We start from the raw sequence: 22038 nt of genomic DNA, 5'->3' as shown, positions 1-22038 counted from the left end.
GCCCTTGTCACAGCAGAGCAGAGAAAATGTCACTGGAACAGTTCTCTTTTTGCCAACAGGCAAGAGGTTTAAAAAGAGGCAGTAACCTCTATTTGATGATGTGTTTCTACAAATGTTTAACTTGCTATTTCATTTAGAAATCATCTTTAATGTTGATTTATATTCCTGGCAGTGAAGTCAGGAGGTTGGCAATCCCATTTCTTTTCAGTCTGTGCTCTGACTGAGGCAATAACGCAGATCAAAGAGAAGGAGTCTTACAGCACTCACATTTTATCATCTTGAATGTTTTCAAGTTCTCACTCTGATATTCATGGGCAGATTATGTAACTACTAGATTTATACTTCTGAAGGCCACATAGTAAAGACTGAAATGCTGTATCATTTAGAGGAAGTATTTGGAAATAATTGAATTGAATAAAGGAACAACATATCACAAGTAAACACTTGACACAAGCAACAGTGTTTTCCTGGAGATGTCGTTTTGCTCCAGTCTTTTATAGGGTCAGCCACTTGTTTTCATGTCCTAGAATATAAAATTAACTGCATGTTATTATACATTCTAAGTCTTATTTTTCATCTAAATATGTCACATTGGCATTTTTATTGCCTTAGTAATTGCTAAATATTCAAGGACTTGAATTCCATCAATAACAATTTACCTAACTGATGGAAGCAGAGTAAGCTGCAGACGTTCTGTGAATTTTTCAGAGGGTAATATATTACACTTCATTATCTAATGGGTCAGAGGAATATGGAGATTTGCTTTGGTGCCTGCCTTGAGCCTCCCTGCCCATGGCTTTTGTACAGTATCTCATGAACACCGATAGGTTTAGTTGCGTTATGATCTGGGGACTGTGACAGCACAGCAACACCCCCTTTTTTATAAAAAAGAGAACAAAGGCAGGCAGAGGTTTGCAGATCATAACATCATCAGGGTTGGAAGAGACTTTTAGGATTATCTAGTCCATCAACCCAGCACTATCACTGTAACCCCTAAATCACTAAATCTTTCCCCTGCACCACATCCAGACACCTCTTAAACACCTCCAGGGATGGTGACTCCATCATCTCCCTAGGCAACCTATTTCGATGCCAAAAATGCACTGAAGGATGAGAGAATAGATTGAAAGTAGCCCTGAGGAGAAGGACTTGGGGGTATTAGTTGAAGAGAAGTGTGTGACACAGCCATGTGCAGGTTGGTTGGGGCTCTGAGCAACCTGGTCTAGTGGGAGATGTCCCTGCCCACAGCAGGGAGTTGGGACGAGGTGATCTTTCAGGTCCCTTCAGGCCCGAACCGCCGTATGATTCCGTGCAGTGGGACAGAACTCGGGTGTGGTACCAGCAGAGGGCACAGGCTGTGGGGCCATCACGGCCGGCATGTCCTCTCCGCAGTGGCCCTGGTGCCGTGAGACACTGCCAGACACACGGACAGGCTGCTAGGACAGCCTGGGATAGGCCTGCATGGGGAGATCACAGAATCACAGGACGGGCAGGGTCTGAAGGGACCTCTGCAGACCATGTAGTCCAACCCCCTGTCAAGGCAGGGTCACCTAGAGCAGGTCACTCGGAACACATCCCACATGCAGGGAGATTCTGAATCTCTCCAGAGAGGGAGACTCCACAACATCCCTGGGCAGACTGTTCTAGTCCTCTGACACTCAATGTAAAGAAATTCTTCCTCATGTTGAGGTGGAACTTCTTTTGTTTTAGTTCATGGCCACTGCACCTTGTCCTGTCGCTGGGCACCATCCTCCTTTGAGACATTTATATGCATTAGTGAGACCTCCTCTCGCTTTTCTCTTGTCTAGATTAAATGCGCCCAGCTCCCACAGCTTATATCCATAAGAGAGATGCTCCAGTCCCTTAACCAGCTCTGCTGCCCTCCCCTAGGTCCTGTCCAGCTCCGTGTCTTGTCAGTTCTGAGGAGCCCAGAACCTGACCCAGCACTCCACATGTGGCCTCACCAGGGCTGAGCGGAGGGGCAGGACCACCTCCCTCGACCTGCTGCCCACAGGTTGTGCTGGATGCAGCCCAGGATTCCGCTGCCCCTCCCGGCTGCCAGAACAGCACCCCGCATTTCCCCTGCCCGGCTCCCTGGCGCTGGCCAGGGCACGGGAGCGCGGCCGGGCCCGCCCCCGGGCGGTGCGGCCCCGCCGGCCCGGCCCCGCGCCCCGGACGCGGTTGTGGCGGCGGAAGGGGCGGGGCGGGGCGGCGGCGGGCCCGGCGCGATGTTCCTGACGGCGGCGGCCCGTGAGTGGCGCGGCGGGGCTGGGCCGGGCGGCGGCGGCCGCGGGGGCGGCTGTGGGGGCGGGCGAGCGAGCGGGGGCCCGGCGGCGGCGGCGGCGGCTTCGCGACCTTCGCGGCCCTTCCCCGCCCTTCCCCTCCTTCAGCCGCGGGGCCTCCCGGCGTGCCCCGCAGGAAGCGCAGGGTGACCTAAACAGAACTTGCACAGATACAATATAGACAAAAAAAAAAAAAAAAAAGTGGGAATTTGAAATGCAGATTTATGATTACTTTAATTTCAGTGACGTGACATAAAAATAATTCAGCCTGTTTCACGCTGTGCTGTGGGTTAGATCAGCGAACCCAGAACAGCCTCGTGGGAAGGGCTCCCTGCCCTGCACTGTGGCCGTGCAAACCCTTGTGTCGGCGCCGTAGCGGGAACCGGAGCCGGAGTGGGTGGGAGCAAGTCCCGGAGACTGGGACTGGGACTGCAGTTTCCTCTAGCAGTGTTCCTCACACCTGTCTTAACTTCACATCCACCCAGAGGATTCATACTCGGCGCTGAAGCCGAAAACTTACTGGGAACATCTGGAGGATGCAGCAGGTGCAGCCTCTCATGCTGGGCACTGCATTTGCACAGGCACTCATAAAGGTGACGTGATGGCAGAAAGAGCAGGGAACTGACAGCACGTGGAGGAAGGAGTGGGGCTTTATCGTGACAGTAAATAACTTCCCACCGTCTGTCTGGGGCTTTAGCAAAGTCAGGCCATGGAAAACAATCTTTATATGTTGCATATAAAGGAAACAAGATAAAATGGTAACTGTTTCTTCTGTTTTTCTCTTCTTCCTGCTGCAAAAAAACCCCAAAACCCAGTGGCCAAGAGCAAATCTAAGTAAGTGATGGTTTTCCTTGCCAGTTTTTGATTATTGATATGTTGTATCTTTGCAAAGTGTTAAGCTTCTCTAGATGTTTTTAATATACCTGAAAGAATTGCAGTCTTGGCATCTAGCTGCCTCCTCTCAGCCATTCTGTATGTGTGTCTTCTCACAGGTAAGTACAGAATGGTAGGAAGCTCTCCCATGGGTTCTGAACTTGCAGCAAAAGCAGGTTTTGTCCTATGGGCTGTCACATTGAGCCCGGCAGTAATCTCCAAACTGCACTGCACAGGGGGAAGCACACCTCTGTGCTCTGTGATTAAAGAGAGGCTGTAAATTATCCAAGTATTTTTCCTGTTGTTCACCTTTCATTAGCTGAGGAGAGTAAACTAAGGTACAGTGTGGGTCTCTGTGGTCTGTGGACTTTGGGCAGGTGCCGTGAAGCTTTCCCATAGCAGAACACTTCCTAGGCTTAGCGTATTCCTGAGTTTCTATGTGAGGGATGGACGGGGTGCAGTCAGTGCTCTGGGCATCTTGGTTTGCTCTGTAGTCCAGCTCAGCAGAGATGTTGGTGGGCTCTGGAAGAAAATTAGTCACAGTCCTCTGATCTATGAAGAAAGCTGATAATATGTTATGGGTTGGAAAGGAAAGAATATGTACTTTGAGCACACCAGTATTCTTACAATGTGGGCACAAGGAAACAAGATCATGTGGAGAAACTGACTTGGATCCAAAATGCTGTTTGCAAGAAAATTAGCTGGAGAAATCCAAGAGGCTAAACTGGTACATTTATGTGAACTCACTCCTGTCTTCCCATTCCCAGAAGCTGCATTCTGTGTGAGCATATTATACTTGGTACCACACAGGCCTGGGATCTATGGCCTTTGGTACATTTCCTGTATTTTGGTTTTTTTAAGAATCTGCCCCCAGCAGAGCCAGTACCAACTGCTTGCCACATTTGAGCAGATTCTTCTGCTACAGAATTTCTGCACAATTGTCAGGCTTTTAAACTGAGAAAGCCATTCCCAAGTATGTGCCTGACAGAGAGCAGTTTGACATCTCATTGTTCTACTGTTACCTGTTCATAAAAACAAACACAAACTAGAAGGTTTCTGCAAGGTGAAAATGTAGCTTTTTAAAATGGTGTTACTAATGTTAATGTAGGGATTGCTACCACACACTCCCTTTTATTTTTTATCTCGGTGTTTCTTTCTGTTCTTTTACAGTCTCATATGCACTCCAGGAATATGTTCTTTTATTATTTATCCTTTTCCACTCCCCTTGGGTTTCTTCCTGGGCTCCAAGAGCTTTCTAGTGTTGTTTTCTGCCTCTGCTTTTTGTTACATTTCTTAACAGAGGAGTCATTTTTTTGATCAAGGTGTATTGTTTGGAATGATCTTAGCCTCAAATGAGTGGTGCACAAGAATTTCAAGGCCTGGTCACGCTAATGCCACTGATTCTTCCAGAAAGGGGAAACTGCACAGAGGCTTTGAGGAAGTGGGTGAGATACAGGGAAAAGAGTCTTTGTGGTTACTGAAGCTTCACAGCACACCTGCAGTAGTGTACAGAAGAGGACAACAAGCAGGGATAATCCCTAGAATATGCCTGGTCAGTCGTCTGCAGGAATCCAGTGTCTTTCTCTTTATTTTGAACTCCATAGTAAATTAGATTGCAAAGCTGAAAAGGCAGAGCTTAAGGAAGTACACTGGTCAGAGCTGAACAAGTGAGGAAGAATGGGTTAATTTTGACAGACCATTTTGTGTTAGAAACAGGAAAATACAGGAAAATGGAAAGTGAACTGAATGCTTACATGCAGAGGTGTAGCCATCTCTTCACTGAAGTGAAAGAGAAGGATGTGATTTACAGACTGGTTAAAGGGTTTTACATTTTTTTTGAAACTTCAGAAGGTGCCCTCTGTGGGAAGTTGCTTGGATCTTGGCATACTTCCAGACTGGAGGTGTGGAGCAGCTTCCTCAGTCTCCTTCTCCCTGGACACCGCAGTTGCTACCAGCCTGCCCCACAAACCGAGAGCCCTTCCCGGTGGGGAAGGGGGTTCCCGTGGCTGGGTTAATATCAAGCTCTGTATCTCTAGCAGGATGGATGGTGCCAAGGGGTTTTGCTTCTCCTTTTGCAAGCCTCTTGTGCCAGCCTATCTGCTTAGCTTCCTCTCTGCATGAGGAAGTGATAGTCTGTGATACAGTGTTATCTACAGCCTGAACATCTTTAACTACCATCCTCCTTCCTCTCTTGCCCTTAGCTTTGAAGCCATAGTGACTCTACTGTATGCTGATTTTCCTAATTTCTTTTTTTCCCCTCCTGTTTTTATTCCTCCCACCTCACTGTTTTTTTGAGGAGTTACTTCTCTCTAGGCTTGTATCCTGTTGAGGAATTATTTACTTAAACTTGATGGCTGGAGCTTATGGTTTTGTGTTTGTCTGTGTTAGCAGTTAAGCATACATAGTTTTGATGCTCCCATCCCTGAAGTTGAAATTAAGTGCCTTATGTGGTTATGCCAAACTGTGTGTGCTGAAAGCTTGTCCATTTGCCGTGCCCTGGCAGATGTGCTGGGCCCTCTGAGTGCCTGTGCACTGACACAGAGCCATCCCTTGTGACTTTAGATACATTCTGGTGAGGATGAAAAGCGCTGCGGAGACAGGCTACTGCTTCAACATCAGGAGACTCCGGCTGCAGGAAAAACTGGTCTTACTGAGATATGATCCCATTGGTAAGAGCTCGGGGAAGAAGTCAGCGTGCTTTGTGTGAGCTTCTCTGACTCTGGGGGGAAAAGATTTGAATGCAACAGGATTTTTCCTATCTAAGCAGAATATGTCATAACATGTTTCATACTCAAATGACTGTAGGGTTGCTGTTCTTCATGACATTCCAGTGGGAAGTAAATGTTACTCTCATTTTACAGACTGTGGCAGTGAAACAAAGTAATGACTTGCCTGACACATCAGAGACTTTGATGACAGCCATGCCACATGTCACTGGCGAAGTCAAGTGACACAGGAGCTCTTTCATTCTGTTTCTTTGTGTGGTTTGCTAGACTGCTACCTCCAACAAGCAGGCGCAAAGTATGCATCAACAGAAGTGTTCTGTTAAGATGCCATGGGAGCTCTAGACCAAAAGTTTTAACCACCTCTTACAAAATGAACTTTTTCTTCTAAAGAAGCAGACACAAATTCTTCCAATTCCACAAATGATATCACTCTCCAGATGGCAGTTAGTGGATTCTTTTGTGTTCCCCTGGTCCTTGCAGATTTTCTCAGTTTAAGAGTCTGATTTGTTGGACAGGTTATAGCACCTGCCAAACTGCCTTGTGCTCACCCAGCTTTTTGAAAAGTGACTAAGAGTTCAAGTTTCTGTTGTTAGCATTAAATAGCTGAATTTATTGTTAAAAAGTTTAATGTGGGTAAACTTAGAATTTAAACCAAACCATATTAGAAATAACATGGTGTAGCTAATGCAAAAAAGGCTTATTTAAAGTTGCAGAATATAGGAAATTTATTGAGCAGCTCTAAGTACATAATGCATGGCCAGTAGTTACATGATTAAAGCTTATTTTTTCTTAAAATATTATATTCTTGTTAGAGGAGTACCTTTTCATTCTCAGAGCTGACAGTACAGGAGCTTTGAGAGGTGAGAGAAACCACCAGAGAGGCAATATGCTGTTATCAAAGGTGACAGAGGTTGTGGCTTTCCTTTATACCACACAGAAGGGGAATCAGAGATCTCTGGGATTACATCCTTGAATAAGAAAAATAAATTATTGCATTGAAACATTTTTCAGAGTGATCCTCCAGAAGCTTTGCAACTTGTAGGGAAGTGAAGAAAGAGAAGAACTCAGATAGAACATGTAGTAGGTTGCTGAAGAAAGCTTTGATCTTTGTAGCCTGTAGTAGAACACAAGTGAGAAATTGATGTGAGAAAGTGTTGCATGTGTGAAGGGAAGTAAATTTGAGTCTAGATAACAACTCACATCAGGAATATGTTAGGAAGCATTTTCACTTGGCATGTGTTTTCACCTTATGTTTTTGTACTTCTCAGAAACCTGGGAGGTCCACAGAATGAAGCTTTTTAGTGAAGTAGTGGCAGGATTGCCCAAGTTTCACTACCTCCCAACTGCAGCAGAGTCCGTACTGTCTGCAAGATTTCTTAAAACGAAACTTTTTTGTGGAAGAAGAGATTTTGTTGTGTGGATTGCTCTTGCGTAGCTTTCAAAGGAATTCATATAATGAAACTGACCAGTGTTGATTTTCAGATGGCATTGTGAAGCTTTGCTTTATTTTGTAATTTTTGTTTTTTATTAATGTATTGACTAACCCTAACTTGCCCCTGCAGGTTTTTATTGCAGACACCTGCATCAGGCATTGTGGTCATGGCCTGTTTGTGCCTCGTTGAGAGATCCACAGGACAGTTGGTTAGCTTCTCAGTCAGCCTGTGAGGCCAACTGGATCCACCTCATCATCCCTAGTTGTTTGGGCTCTGGAGTTGAAGAGTAGTAGAAAGCAGAAAGAACCTATTTTTGTCCCTGCACTGAATAGCTGTGACTCAGAATAGTCACACAGAGCAGCTGTTGAGTGTTTTCAGTCACTTACATCCTGATACTTATTCTCACAGAGGTAAAGTGGACATCTTAGGAACTAAAAATTACATGTGGTAAAGTGAAAGCACCACTAAACTCCTTCAAGAGTTGGTTAACAGCAGTGCTGTGCCAGTCAGTTGCTCCACACTCATTTAAGCAGTGAAGGCAGCCAGGAGAAAAGGAACGTGGGCTGCTTGAATTGAATTTTAACACTTCAGGCTTCTTAACAGATTCTTTTTTCTTTTTTCTTTTTTTTTTTCCCTGTAGCAAAACAACGTGTCCTCTTCACAGAGAAGAGAAAAATCCGTTCTGTGTGAACAATGACTGGACTTGATTTATACATGAGAAGAGGATGGTCTGGGGGGAGGATGGGGTGAACACTGATTCAGAAATCCAGCAACACGGGCTGAAAAGAGAGGAAATGAACTGGGATCACCGTCTCCTGTGATTTGAAGGCCATTGTGAATAAAACAATGTAGAGAGAGAAAATTCTTAATGTCTGGACATAGATCATCACAGTAACATTTATTTATCTTTTGAGTTATTTTTACAGTGCTCAATTAAAAAAAATTAAATAGAAAATCCCATTGTCTGTGTTTTCTATTGTGAAAGAGGCTGTAATCTTCAAAGGAACTATTGTTTTATAAAGCAATAAAAATTAACATTTTCCACAGCAGGAATTCAATGGCAGGATTGCAAGTTTTTCTAACCTACCAGCCACAGATGCGACAGTAGTGATCACGAGCTGGTGTCATTACTTGGAGGGGTCATATTGCACCAGCTCCTTCTGAGGAAAGAAGGAATGGGAACCTAGATGAGGTTTTGATAAGCTATTGCCATGGTTAAAGGCCTGTATTATTTTTAGCCAGGTGTAGGATGGATTTTTCTTTCCCGGGTTTTTGTCAAACATGAAGAAAACACAATGTAGTTCTCTGATGTAAGTTGTTCTTGTAAGTTTTTTTTCCTTAATTAGCTTGCCTGTATTTAGAGCAATGTGGCTAGAAACATTTTCAAAGTCTACCTCAGTAGCAGTCCTGTCCTATTTGCAGCTGGAGGGACCTTCCTGAGTGTGGGGAAGCACAGAGTGCAGTGCCACACCTGAGGCACGTGGGCACAGGCGGGCCCAGGCTCGATGTACAGGGCTTTGTTGTGAGCCAGACACTGGCCCTGGTGTTTGAGCACTGAAGCTGCAGCCTCAAAGCTAATGCTCAGCTTCATGTGCTGCCATTTCACATCAGAAGTTCTGATAAAATCAAGTAAAAATACTGCCAGGAGCCAATACCCTCGAGGTGTTTTGCTGTAAACTTCATGCAGTTCATTGAGTAGAGCACACTGAGTGGGACGGCAATGGGGTTGTGTGGGGCCAGAGAGACCTGCTGTGCTGTGTTTGAAATACCCACCACCCCACCCCATCTTACTGCTGTAGAACAGGAACACACAGGATTCCTGAAATAAGAAGCAAAGAGACTCTCCTGGCCTTTCCAGTCAGCAGAGGAGAACCTTGGTGCAGTCAGGAGAATAATGCTGTCTGGGATGAGATAAAATCACAGTACAGCGAGCTAGACAATCAATTAGAAAAGGTCCTGAGGCAAGTCCTTCCTGTAAGGATATGAAGATTGTGTCCCCGGTGCCTGGACGCTCACTGATGCGACGCAGTTAGACTTCCTGATCATTTCCTCCATGGATAACTTGGGATAGTAGGCCAGGTAGAAGGCCAGTGCTCCCACAAAACTGTCTCCAGCACCCTAGAATAAAAAAACAAACAAGCTTCAGTGTATTTGCACAGGGAAACAATTCAGATGTCTTCACCGGAAAGACACAAGTTGTAGCACTGATTGCAGGGGTCAGGAAATTGTTCAGGGGTTGAGTTCTATACACTTCTCTATGCCTTGGAAATTTTGCAAAGTTAAACTAATGCTACAATACTATCCTTGTGCCCAGCTGCTGAGTCAAGGTGCACACTATAATATGGCTTAAAACTTAAAGAAAAAGCAAAACAAGTGTACCACTGCTCAGCAAGATGATGTTATAAACACTGCTTTTGAAACTTCCTGTTGTCAGAGTATCTGATTTTGATTTCTCAACCTGGATGTTTCATTAAAGCTATTTTTCTTTTATTTAACTTCCCTTTTTTATAAAGATCAGTGGTAGAAAGGGCAGAGAAAAGGGAAAAAAATAAGCCGTGTGGCTTGTGTTGTTCGTAAATCCCTAGTTGCAGAGGGATATGTTTTGACACTTCCAGAACTTAGCTGTTGCTTATTCAAAAGTCCCACTGTCATTATAAACTATCATTGTGTCTATCACATAAATCACTCTTATTCCTGGGGCAAGCTTTGCCACCTGTGCTGAGTTTGACCATGGAGGACGGGGACAGTGACATTCGCTGGGAGCTCTGCCAGCCATGGTTCTCTTGAGCTGCCGTCGTTCCCCAGCCATGCCCTGCGTGCCCCGTGGGAGCCCTGGGGAGGCACGGAGTACATCTGTGCCACATGGGCATCAGCCATAGCCCAGCCTGCTGCGACCCTTTTGCCCAGATACCGCTGGTTGTGCTCTGGTCAGCAGTGACAGCTGTTTGCCTCCCGAGAGCTTTTAACAATAACTGTTGTTCAGCGATGTTCAGTGCTATGAAGTGTCCCCAGCAACTGGCAAAATTTAACTTGATTGATGGTCATGTTTAAGTTTATTTGCTCCTTTCAGTCTACACTGTTTTTCCCCCCTCCTCCCCTAAAACTGGCTTGATTTCTAAGGCCAGACTGATACTAGTTCTTGTTGGTACCATAAAACTGGTCCTAAGGTCTCTTTTTCAATCATACTTTTATACCAGTGAAGCCATTAAACTAGACACACTAGTATGATCTTATTTCATTCCAGATCCAGCATATGGACTACCTCCCCTGAGGGATTTTGCCTCTGTAGTTGTAGTAAATGACTCCCAAGAGTCATGCAACAAGAGCAAAGGGCCTGGAAAAACTTTGTCAAAACAGCTCAGCAAAATTTCTAATGGAAGTTAAGACTAGGATGTAATATTCCAATTTTGAATACTAGTGTTTTTTAGTCTTAAACCCTTACTTGCCCTGAAATCAGCTGTATATAATATTATTCCAGCAAAACAATACCACTTCCACAAAAATTTGTTTCTAATGTTGCAAGCAGCTGACAGGGCAGAGCAGCGTGGGTACTGCAAAGGACTCTAACAGGATAGGGGCCCTACCCCAGGCCTGGCCTCTCCTTGCCCAGCCCTGCCACATTGGCTGTTTGCATTGGAGTTTCCAGTCAGAAAACTCCCTGCTTAACTCTTGCTTGGCCTGGGGTTTGAATGTTGTCTTCCATCAGGATACAATGGAGAGCATGGCCTGGCAAATGACAAGTTAATAAGCAAAGCAGTACCCCTGCATGCAGCTGTAGCAGCACCTGTTTCAACAGTTCTGTATTCCTGAACATACCAGGGGCAGGTGAAGGTTTTTTATCAATTTCTGTTGGGCCTTTGTCTCCCTTCTGGTTTCCGGAGTGTTCCCACAATGGCAGGTGGAGCAGGAGCAGGTGACTGCTAGTTAAGCATTGCCAGTGTCTTTTGTCTGATGCATAATACAAAAATCTCCATCCCATCTCAGAGTTCGTAATCTAATCACTGTATGATTAATTATTAAAGCTATTTTGGTGCTGTTACAGACAGGAGTAGGATTTCAGCATGCAGATCTGTTCTGCTGTAGCTCTAGCAGGAAGAACATTTTTTACAGTGATCACTGGGAAATGGAAGTAGCCAAATATTTTAATGAGTAATACTCAGAATATCTGGTGTCAAATGGCAGCAGCATGGAGCAGAATACTGTCTTTCTGATTTTTTCTTTAATAATTGCTGCACTGTTGGCTATAGGAACCAAAAAAAGACCAAACACATGTCACCCAGGTCTTGGTCTGTGTGCCAGTGTGATGGAGTGTAAGTTCTCTATCAATGTTACTGTGGCTCTCTGCTCATGGGTGATGCCCTGAGGTAGTGACATGGCTGGGGATCTCCCTTTTAGTGAGGCTGAACAACGATAAATAGCTCTGAAAGCAGAAAAGGGAGAGAACAGCAGACTCCCATCCAGAATGGAAAAAGGCCCCCAGCTTTTTTTTTGCAAGAGAAAAGATTATAGGGCGATTGGAGAATATACAGAAGGGTTTGATGCCAGTAAACTCTTGCTGAAATCCTCACTTCCCATGCACAGAGTGAAGCAGTCAGTATCTGCAAAGCCCAGCTATTACAGACCCAAAGGGTATCATAAATTCAGTTGTTGGTAAGTGAACGTTTTGTGAGGGGGGTGTTTTGAACAGAGGAGCTGCTGCACTGAGAACAGCATCATGCATCAGATTGATTATGTAGATACCCTGCTCAGCCTTGCTTCTGGTCTGTGCAGACGTGACTGGTCAAACATGACTAAAAGAGCAATAGCAGAACTGGTTCAGCTGCAAGGTTAACTGCAGTAAAAACTATTTTTGGCTTACAGAAACAGACCTTCCTTCTTTGGTATTGTGGATTGAACTACATTGGGTTTGGTAGATTCAGAAAAGGTTGGCACAGAGCACTAGAATGAACAGGCTCAGTTCTGAGTAAAATCAGGATTACACAAACACTGGAATAGCAAATAAATTTACATTTAGCTGTTTCAAAACCTGCTTTAAGAAAAATAATTCTAACTTACTTCACAAAAAAAATAATTTGAAAATGACCAGTAAGGTACATTGAGAGTGCCCACTGACAAAATATAAATACAGAGTATGTAATATTTTACATTCTTCAGCATTTGTCTTCCGGGAATTCTAATACACTGCAGACTTTGAGATAATCCTCATATCCTTGAGTGCCTGGAGACAATTCATTCCATAATTATGAAAGTATAACGTATTTAAACTTTCTGTAAAGCAGGAGATGCTAGTTTGTATGAAATAAAATAAAGAATTGGATTTAAAAATTGTCTGATATGGTGTGGCTCATTATAAATACAAATGTCATGGTTTTGACTAATTTTTATGGTTTTGAAGCAGTTTTGAAAACCTATTTATATTCTGTGCCACTAGTCTGTACAGTCCTTGTTTTCCTGTGTGTCTGGAAAAGGGCATTTTTGTTTCTTACAATCCAGCAATGATTGAGATCCTGCTCTAGAGAAGAGAAAACCCATGAAAACACTTCTATTTATACCTTAGCTTTTGTTAGTCCTGATTTGTCAGAAGCTGGTTCACAACTTTAGTATAACTGTTTTTATACGATGCTGCCCTGAGAAGCTTTTTAAGGAAAGTGCTTTGTAAGTGGAAACTATATTGTTCAACAGCCCTTCCAGCATGTGAAGCCCTTTTCAATCCATCATGCACAGACTGTTAGGATGCATTTCACTTATACAATAAGTGGATTTGCTCACCAAAAGAATCTGGAGGCCAAGAGGCCAAAAGTTACAGTTCACAGAGTGGCAGCAGTTGCACTGCCGTGTTCCAGGGCAATCTTTTGCTCAGCCTTTGCCCTCCCAGCCAGTCCTCCTGGGCAACAGCAACAGCAACCATGGAAGAACATGAGGGGGCTCTGGCTCCTGAAGCCTGACATTGTTAGTGAACCTCAGAAAACTTTTCTCAGGTGATTTTTAAGAAGTTACAGTTCTTATGCAGTCTGGCTATTAACATGGATTCATTCCATTAAATACATTGTAAAAGCATGTTACCAAGGCCCAAAAAAACACCTGAAAAGTATGTTGTACAGCAGTACAAGAGAAATGTTTTGCCTGTAATGATGAATTCTTCATGTAGTGAATAAATCAAAACAGCAATCCAAAAGCTGTCAAAAACTGCCTCATGATGCAGAACCAGTGACACTGCTCACAATGATGCCTATAGCCTCCAAGGAGCATTCACAGAAGTGCACAAATGAACGAAGCCTGAGGATTACGCTGATTTAGTGCAGTCTACATCCATGGCAATGCAGGGATGCCCAATTCTGTCGAAGGAATTGGGCCTTGGAGAATTCCTGCTGTATTTATAGCACTCCACAACTGTGTGATACTGGATTATGCTAAGGATGTTATCGCTCTGTCACATCTGCTCAACATTCCTTGCTGTACCTCTGCCTACTCTGTACCCGAGCTGCAAATTAGCCCTATGTAACACAAAAATAGCTGTCAGCAAAGGCACTCACTATCCATTGCTCACAAGTGGGAAAAGCCAATGTCTCCCTGCAAGAATCCCTGGGCTGTGCTTTGGTGAAAGGTTACTAGTGGAACCAGAGAAACATTTACAGCCTTCGGATATATTCAGATGGTCTTGTGCCATTAGGGTCTACGTCTCATCTAAGGGATAATTTCAGCTGAAATGCTCAGGGAATGAAATATCCTTTGATGGGTGTATGGTGGGGTGACCCTGGATGGATACCAGGCATCCACCAAAGCTACTCTGCCACTCCCCTGTTCAGTTGAACAAGGGAGAGGAAATAGAACAAAAGGCTTGTGGATTGGAATAAGGGCAGGGAGCAATCACCAGCACAGGCAAAACTAACCTGACTTAGGGAAATTAACTTACTACCAATCAGATCAGAGTAGAATAATGAGAAATAAAAGCAATTTTTAAAACACCTTCCCCCATCCTCTATTCTTCCCAAGCTTAATTTCACTTCCAATTTCTCTACCTCTTCTTCACACAGCAGTGCAGGATGACAGAGGATGGGGATTGTGGTCAGTTCACCACACGTTTTCTCTGCTGCCTCTTCCTCCTCAAGGGGAAGATTCCTCACACTCTTCCCCTGCTCCTGCATGGGGTCTGTGCCACAGGAGACAGTCCTCCATGAAATTCTCCAACATGAGTCCTTCCCACGGGCTAGAGTTCTTCGCAAACTGCCTCAGAGTGGGTCCTTTCCACATGGTTCAGTGCTTTGGGAACAGTGTGCTCCCTCAAGGGGTCACAAGTTCTGTCAGCACATCTGCTCTAGCACGGGCTCCTCTCTCCACAGGTTCTGCCAGCACCCTGCTCCAGCACAGGCCTCCCACAGGGTCACAGCCTCCTCTCAGGGATCCACCTGCTCTGGTGTGGGCTCCTCCAGGGCTGCAGGTGGAGCTCTGCATCCCCAGGGACCTCCACGGGCTGAGGGCACAGCTGCCTCACCAAGGGCTGCACCAGGGGCTGCAGAGGAATCCCAGCTCCAGAGCCTGGAGCACCTCCTGCCCCTCCTTCTGCACTGACCTTGGTGTCTTGGCACAATTGCTTCTGTCACATAGTCTCTCCTGCTCTCCAGCTGTTGTAAGCACTATTTTTACCCCTTCTTAAGGGGTAAAACTACATTATCCCAGAGGCACTACCACCATCACTGAAGGGCTCAGCCTTGGCCAGTGCTGAGTCCCTCATGGTGCATTGGCTCTATCAGACATGGGAGAAGCTTCCAGCAGCTTTTCAGAGAAGCCATCCTTGTAGTCCCCCACTACCAAAACCTTGCCATGAAAACCCCACTCACAGTAGTTGAATCAGTTATGCAGCTTTTGGTTTTTTATGATTTCCTTCTTCCTGAAAGAACCCGTGTTTATCCTCTATGTGATGGAGAATGATTTATTTCTGGAAATGTTCCTGGCTGGTTTGGCTTTTTTTCACTTCTGCATTTATTTGCCTGTGGAATACTTTTAAAAATTATTTTCTGGGAGGTTAATATTTCCTCCCCACATATTTCCTCATGTATCACTGGAAAGATATTTTGGCAGTTTAAATCAAGACAATCTTTAAATTAAACTAACTCCACTGTCTTGAAACTCTCCTGAAATTAAACTAATTTGACTATCTTCAAATGGTTTCCTAAAATCAAGGCCTATCAAGGGTGATTACTCCCACAGTGTCTGGGGTTGCTAATCCTGTGTGGAAGCATTGCTGTCTTTGTGGGGCACCCTGCAGATACTGGTGTGGCTCTGCATAGCTGTGCTTAAAGGAGAATAACTATTGTTATAAACCCCTAAAACATGAAATATTTGCAAGTTACAAAGAGATTTCCCACTAGCACAGTTATTCCTGTATCTTTACATGGAATTTTGAGCCAGAACAAAGTGGTAGGAAGTCCTTAACTGGGAACTACCAAATTCAGCAGTAAGAACCAAATGAACTAGAATCAAACTGGAGGGCTTGCCTTGCTAGGTCTAAGTTAGGCTTTTGGTACTGAAAAGCCTAACTTTCAGCAGGCTTTGAAAATAGCCTTGGGTTCAAAATAAAGAAGAACTAGGAAAAGCACACTGTACCCCAGAGCTTTAGGGTCTGGATCCCCAACTCTATTAATGTATTAATCTGTTCTCTGGTAACTGGGTGTTTCGGCAGTCTTGTCACAAAGAAAAAGTAAATGTTACCCTAAGCCAAAGGAAAATATATAGAGAGAATCATGGTGGGGTGCTTGTCTCTTCCTTTCTTCTTCCCCTCTGCCTTCCCCACAACACCTCCCCCCAGAGCTGTCTGATGTGGTTTGCACACTCCAGGCAAAGCCATGGGGAACTGTTAAGATGATGCCCCACCGTAGCTCCTTCCTCCCAGCCATGTGCAGAATGGCTGAGCCCAGCCAGTGTTTAACAACGGCAGGAGGTGTAAGCTAACACATTTTAATTTGCATTCCCTGTAGGTTGACAGTGCACTCTATTCCAGTGATTCAGGCTGCAGTTTCATAATAGACTTAAGCTGATCCATGGTTATGCTACTGCTGAAAGGCTCAGTCCCCACTCATGTTTTATCCTTGTCTCATGTTCCCACGCCCTCCCCTACATCAGATTTAGCACTTGTGTGGCCAAGCAGTGAGGCAGATCAGTTCTCTGATCCTTCTGACGACTGGGCCAGCCAACACTGAGCAAAAAACAATAGTTTCCATCCAGATCAGCAAGTTGCTGTATTACCACATGATAGCTAGTCCACAGCAAAGGAGAAAGAGGTTAGAAACCCTCCTTTCAGCATGAGCTTGGATCAGCTTGAGCCAACTGTGAAACCTCACCCTCAGTCAACACCAGGCAATTCATTAACTCAGATGTGTATCCAAGTCTTAATACTCTGGCTCCTTGTTCACACAGGGAAAGCTGCCTGTTCCACTCTTCCCCCTGTACCCTGTGGGCTCGGTCTGCAGGAATGAGGGAATGATCATGCCTCCTTTCTGCATCTTTACCAGACTATCTTCTGGGAAGCTGTGGGAAGGAGCAATCCCTGACTTTCTTACATTCATGTTGCAGTGTACTTGCACAGCCATGAACTGGGAAAGTTTCTTGCTCACTTACTCAGGTTGAACAAGGCCATCATATCATCTGGTCCTTCACATGTCCTGAGAACTTAAAAGGTAATTTAACTACACCCAGTGTAGACTATCAGTTGGGAAACATCAAAACCAAGGCATACCACACAATGCTTCACATCAGCCATCAGGAATTTTTACCCACTTCCTGACAGATTTCCTGATGGGTCATTAACAGTGATTAATCAGCCTGACCGTTAACCCCCTGCATTCCTGAGAGATTAATCTCAATATAAGGCCTCCTGCAAGCAATTTCTTTCCTTTCTGAAACATCCTACTGCATTAAGTTATGCACTGTTTCTAAAAAGATCAGTGACAAGCATTACAGATGCATGAATTCCCCTGAAATGTTTGGTTTGTGGTGAACGTTGGAAATAAAACATACAACATTCACAACTCTGCATTTTTTAATTTGTATGTCATCTAAAAAAGCACAGATAAAAGTATCTGCTTTACATTTCAAAGCCCATTTACAGCATCTACTTTGAGGGCAGGTAATAGTACTCTCATTTCACATGATGGGAAATTAACCCAACTTAAGATCAAGGATGTTAAGAACACCCACTTTGAGACATCTGTGGACTGAATCCAAAGCTCCAAATCTTTCTTAGGCTACCAGGAGTCACATGAGCTACCCATCCTTTGAAAGTGAGGCACAGCTTGGGAACCCTAAAACAGATTTGCAAAATAATTAAGCAGACCTCCACAGCTCTGCTGGACTCTCAATCAGGATCAGGACAGAGGAACTCCCACCTCACTGTTTATCAGAAAAATACTGAAAGGTGTCTGTGAGGTGATGGCTTTCTCTTAGTGCACACTGAAGTCTGGGAAAGATCACCAGAGAGCTACATTCTCCTGGATAATATTCACTGGAATACGCTGCTCAGCACTGGGAAACAAAGTTATTCTGTGTAGTAGATTGTTAGTCTAACCCCAGAAAGCCAACAAAGTAATCACCCACAGGGAGCACTCCATTTTCTGAATCATCAAAACAATTCAGCGTGATGATGCTCATATAAACTCCTTTCAACTCCAGATAGCACTAATGAGAAGTGACGAATTTCTTTCTTTCTTACACAACGGAGTAAGAGCACTGAACCAGGAACTCCATATACCATTCTGAAAACAACAGATCCATGTTGCTGAACCTGTGAGATTCCTGTCAACCAAACAATTCAAACTTCACTCTAAGTCCTATGCTATCAGGGTAAGAGGTATTTTAGCATGGAATTATTCAATTTGGGATACATTCCTGTGTAAATTTTCTGTTTGCGTTCACTTTTGCCTTCATTACCAGCTTCTTCCCTGGTTCCACACTTGAGCTTTGATCTGTGACCTCCTTTCATTTGATCTGGAAGTTCATACCTCACACAGAAACTCAGAAACAGCAGAAGAAACCCTCCACACATTCCCCCCTCCCCCACTCCCCGCAGTGCATATAAAATCGCATGACATATGAAATGCAGTACTGGAAAATTCTCACTACACTTCATCTGAACACCTAACTCTCCAGTGGCATTCTTGCAAAGTTATAAACCACGATGTGTCAGGGAAGCTGACAGACATCACTGCTAATAGACAGAGGATGGACTTTCAGTTGAACATGCTATAGGAGCTGTATCTACCTTTCCCAAAATTTGAACTTGCACAGAATCAGGAGTCGTGGTTGAAGCCTGGTGCTAAATATAGCAGCTCCTCAGAATGTTGATTTGTACTTCTCAAACTGGTTTATCAAGCCTCAACAGCATGCAGCTACTCTCCTACTCTAATCAAAAGCTTCAACTTATCTCCTTTCCTTGAGCAGTACTTCACTCCTTTCATTATTCACGTCACATTTGTGCCAAATTGTGCTTTCGTCCCAACAAAGCTGATGCTTATGTGTTAATTCACAAATATCATTTAATGATGAAATGAAACTACAGCCAAAGCTCTCCCCAAAATACATCACGGTATTTTGATGGCACACTGCAAATGCTTGCTGTGGGTTTCCCTCCCCAGCTGGGAGACAACTGGCCAAATTCACTAACTGTGTCACCCAGTATCACATATGAGGCTGACATGGCTTCAAGACCCCATAATCTAACAGTTAAGTAAGAAGAAGGGAATATCTGTGCTGGACAATTTTACTAGCCACATGTGGTTTTTTCTCTCAGACTGAAAATGCCAAAGGACTCTCAGTGATCCCATCTAATCTGATGAGAAGCACCCGGAATGACACAACTGCCATCTCGCCTGGAATTGATCAAAAAAACATTCTTTTTTTGCACGAAAGCTCCATATGCTCGAGTGCCTCTTTCAAAACCACAGCATCTAGCCTTTGTTGGCTGGCCACTGCTCCTGCCTACCTCTGAACTACACATCCTGGAAAGGAAAAAACACACCAAACTTCAGGAGGTTTTTTTGTCTGAGCTCGCCCCAGCTTTGTCCTCTTGCCAGCTCCCTGCATTCTTTTTCTAACTGAGTTTGTGTAATCATTTTGATGACTACTCAAGCTGTATCTCCTCTCCTGAATTTCAGTTAGATGTGACTTACAAGCCAGAACTGCTGTTCTGCTCAACAGTATTGTTCTCTGCTACCCACTCATTCTCTTGTCCTTAACCTGTGGGCAGGAGTGCAGAAAACAGAGCTCCCACACCTCATTTGTGGTCTTCAGCAGCAGGTGACCACCAAGGCACTGCTTCTGACAGAAAGGCATTCTCTGTGAGATTCACCATAAAATAGATCTTTCCAAACAACACACTGCCTGCTTAATGATTTCAGTCACAGATACCAGCAATGAGGCACAAGCTTCCAGAGAATTTCCTCACCTTTTCTGTGTATTTCTGTATCACTTTGTGCTTTGAAATGAATAAAACAAATACTCCTTATAGATATTTGGGCAGCTGACAAACACTGCGGCCAGAATTTGGGAATCTGCTTTTCTACAGATGACTTCCTCTACAATAGCTGAGTTTATGTCTGTGTGTCTACCTTTAAACACACAGACACAAAAGAAAACCCTGAGAAAAGTGGCAAAATTAGTGCACTCGACTGTAAACTTGCTATTAAAGACATTCCTTCAGGTTACTGCTATAAATCACCAAAACTTACAGTTTTGGTTTCATTCCATTTCTCTAATGAAAGTTGTAAAATATTTTCTGTCCATGAGACAGGCTACTGAAGATTAACTCCTTTATTCTTGATAAGAAATACAACTTCTGGCATTTTCTGTGGTTATAATTTGCAAAAGCAAGAAGCCTGATTTCCCCACTATTCTCATTTCTCTGTTCTTGTTCTTTTGAAAACCTAATTATGCAATATCACCGATCCAACTCAAACCTTTCTGGTTTCTGTAGTGACCAAAATTACTTGGCAGTGAAAACTCTGTTGCGGGACATAATGAATTCTGATATTGTTCAATATCAGAATTACTGCAATTGGCGTTTCTGGGCAACTAGGCAGGCAAGGGGATACAGAGCCAGGTTTGCCTTCCCTCTCACCACAGCCAGAACTGATGTGAAGAAACAGAGGAGTTATGTTCCACAACAGTCTGGATGATACTTGGTTCTGCAGAGAATCATTTTAAAGAAGAAAGGGAGGCATATAACATTTGTTAGCTAACCATGAAGGGGAAAAAAAGATGAGGAGTTTGGCCAAGAATATGCTGCACTATTACACAGCGGATTGCATTTGCAACTTCCTACAGCTCAGGCCAGAAAAAGATACTTGGGAAGGTGACGCTCTGGATGTGCCAGAAGTGCCAGCTTCCACTAGCTATTTTTATCTGCAGGAATTTCATTAGAAAGGATGGCTGAACACAGTTGGTCTTCCTTCCTCTTCATCCTCTCTGCAACTCAGATATCCCAGAGTGCTATCTACCATTACAACTGGCACTCCTCGTGTGCATGCACTGGCAGCCCAGGGTCTGCTCCGGCACAGGGTGAGCTACATACCAGGACTGAGCATCCTTTTGGAGGAGACCCTGAGCTGGACTCATAAAGTCAAGAGGAGGAGAGCAAATCAAAAAAGGGATGCAGCATGTTTTGCTGTCATGATTCTGACTTGTGTTGCATTCCACGGTTAACCCAAGAGAAGCAATAAAAGTAATTTCCTGCTCTGCTCTCAACCTGCATGAATTATACCACTGTTTCACTTACTAAAGCATCCCAGAAGGGAGATGGCACAAAGGTATTTCTGAACTCAGCCTCTCTAGACCTCATCAGAATGTATTCTCAGGTGCAGATGTTGGATGTGGTATCATTCCCGTGTTCTGGCTCACAGACAAAACACCCAAATTGCTACACATATCCTGCCAGCATCCCTACCTTTCTATGTCCACAATAATAATCAACTGGGTTAATTTCCAAATTGGAATATTTCTCCGTGTGCTAGTAGTGGAGCCAAAGCACCTGCTCTCAGAGCATATTTCCATAAACTCCCTACAGCCTCTTCAAGGAGCACCCAATGCAAAGCAACTCTGCATTGCTATGTACTTTCTCTGTTATATTTACAATAATGGCCAGTTCTAAAAATGGGACAGCTGATAGCCTGACAAAAATTTTCCTCCAGTCCTTTTTAAGACAAGCAGAGAAAACAAGACATGGTTAAACAAGGGAAACAGGCTCACTTGCCACTGCATGTTTTGTTCCCTATCTACAAAACAGCATTCAGAATAGTACTTTCCTCATGTAAATAATGTAAGGTGCTTAGCAAGTTTTTGTATACCTGTATATGGAATAAAGCTGCAGGACACAATGGGACACAATGCCATGACTTGTTACTGATCATGTGTAGCAACGCAAAACAACTCCTGGTATCACTAAAGTAGTTTTATTATGAGTTTTTTGTTGTCTGGCACACTACAATCTTAGAAGGGGCTTAAAAACTAAATATTGGCTTTAATCTTCTTTTTATAATATGTCTTCATTAAGTACCCCTTGTAATTTCATGCAATTTGTGGCAAATGCTAATACTGCTTTGGGCCCACTTCTCCCTGTCAGCTACAGCTGTTAAATTATGCATTTCCATCTGGAAAGAAACTGTACAGGACTGTAGGCTCTCTTCCACTTAGAGTCAGGAATGGAAAGGGATTTAATTAGATGCTCCGTGGTTGAGA

The 22038-nt window shown here is 44.0% G+C and overlaps 2 protein-coding genes across 2 annotated transcripts in view; one reads left to right on the top strand and one right to left on the bottom strand.

The window, feature by feature from the left end:
• The first annotated feature begins 2112 nt into the window (after window positions 1-2112).
• Window positions 2113-8269, top strand: MRPL33 (mitochondrial ribosomal protein L33). The gene is made up of 4 exons (XM_063390842.1): window positions 2113-2250; window positions 3098-3116; window positions 5718-5824; window positions 7955-8269. Exons 1-4 carry the CDS (start codon window positions 2229-2231, stop codon window positions 8002-8004), a joined length of 198 nt encoding a protein of 65 aa, XP_063246912.1. The 5' UTR covers window positions 2113-2228; the 3' UTR covers window positions 8005-8269.
• The window catches only part of RBKS (ribokinase), a 77525-nt gene continuing 63405 nt past the window's right edge, over window positions 7919-22038 (bottom strand). Inside the window, exon 8 of the mRNA XM_063390841.1 lies at window positions 7919-9432. Coding sequence (XP_063246911.1) covers window positions 9259-9432 — 174 coding nt within the window. The 3' untranslated portion in view covers window positions 7919-9258. The remainder of the gene's footprint in view (window positions 9433-22038) is intronic.

Source organism: Prinia subflava, chromosome 2, assembly GCF_021018805.1.
Source record: "Prinia subflava isolate CZ2003 ecotype Zambia chromosome 2, Cam_Psub_1.2, whole genome shotgun sequence".
NCBI lineage: Eukaryota > Metazoa > Chordata > Aves > Passeriformes > Cisticolidae > Prinia > Prinia subflava.
Note: the sequence above shows the minus strand (reverse complement) of the source record. Positions and strands in the feature narration are given on the sequence as shown.

Coding starts and splice junctions, on each gene's coding strand:
- MRPL33 (XM_063390842.1), top strand. CDS start 2,229: ATGTTCCTGACGGCGGCGGCCC. Junction 5,825..7,954: donor ACTGAGATATGATCCCATTG/GTAAGAGCTCGG, acceptor TTTTCCCTGTAG/CAAAACAACGTGTCCTCTTC.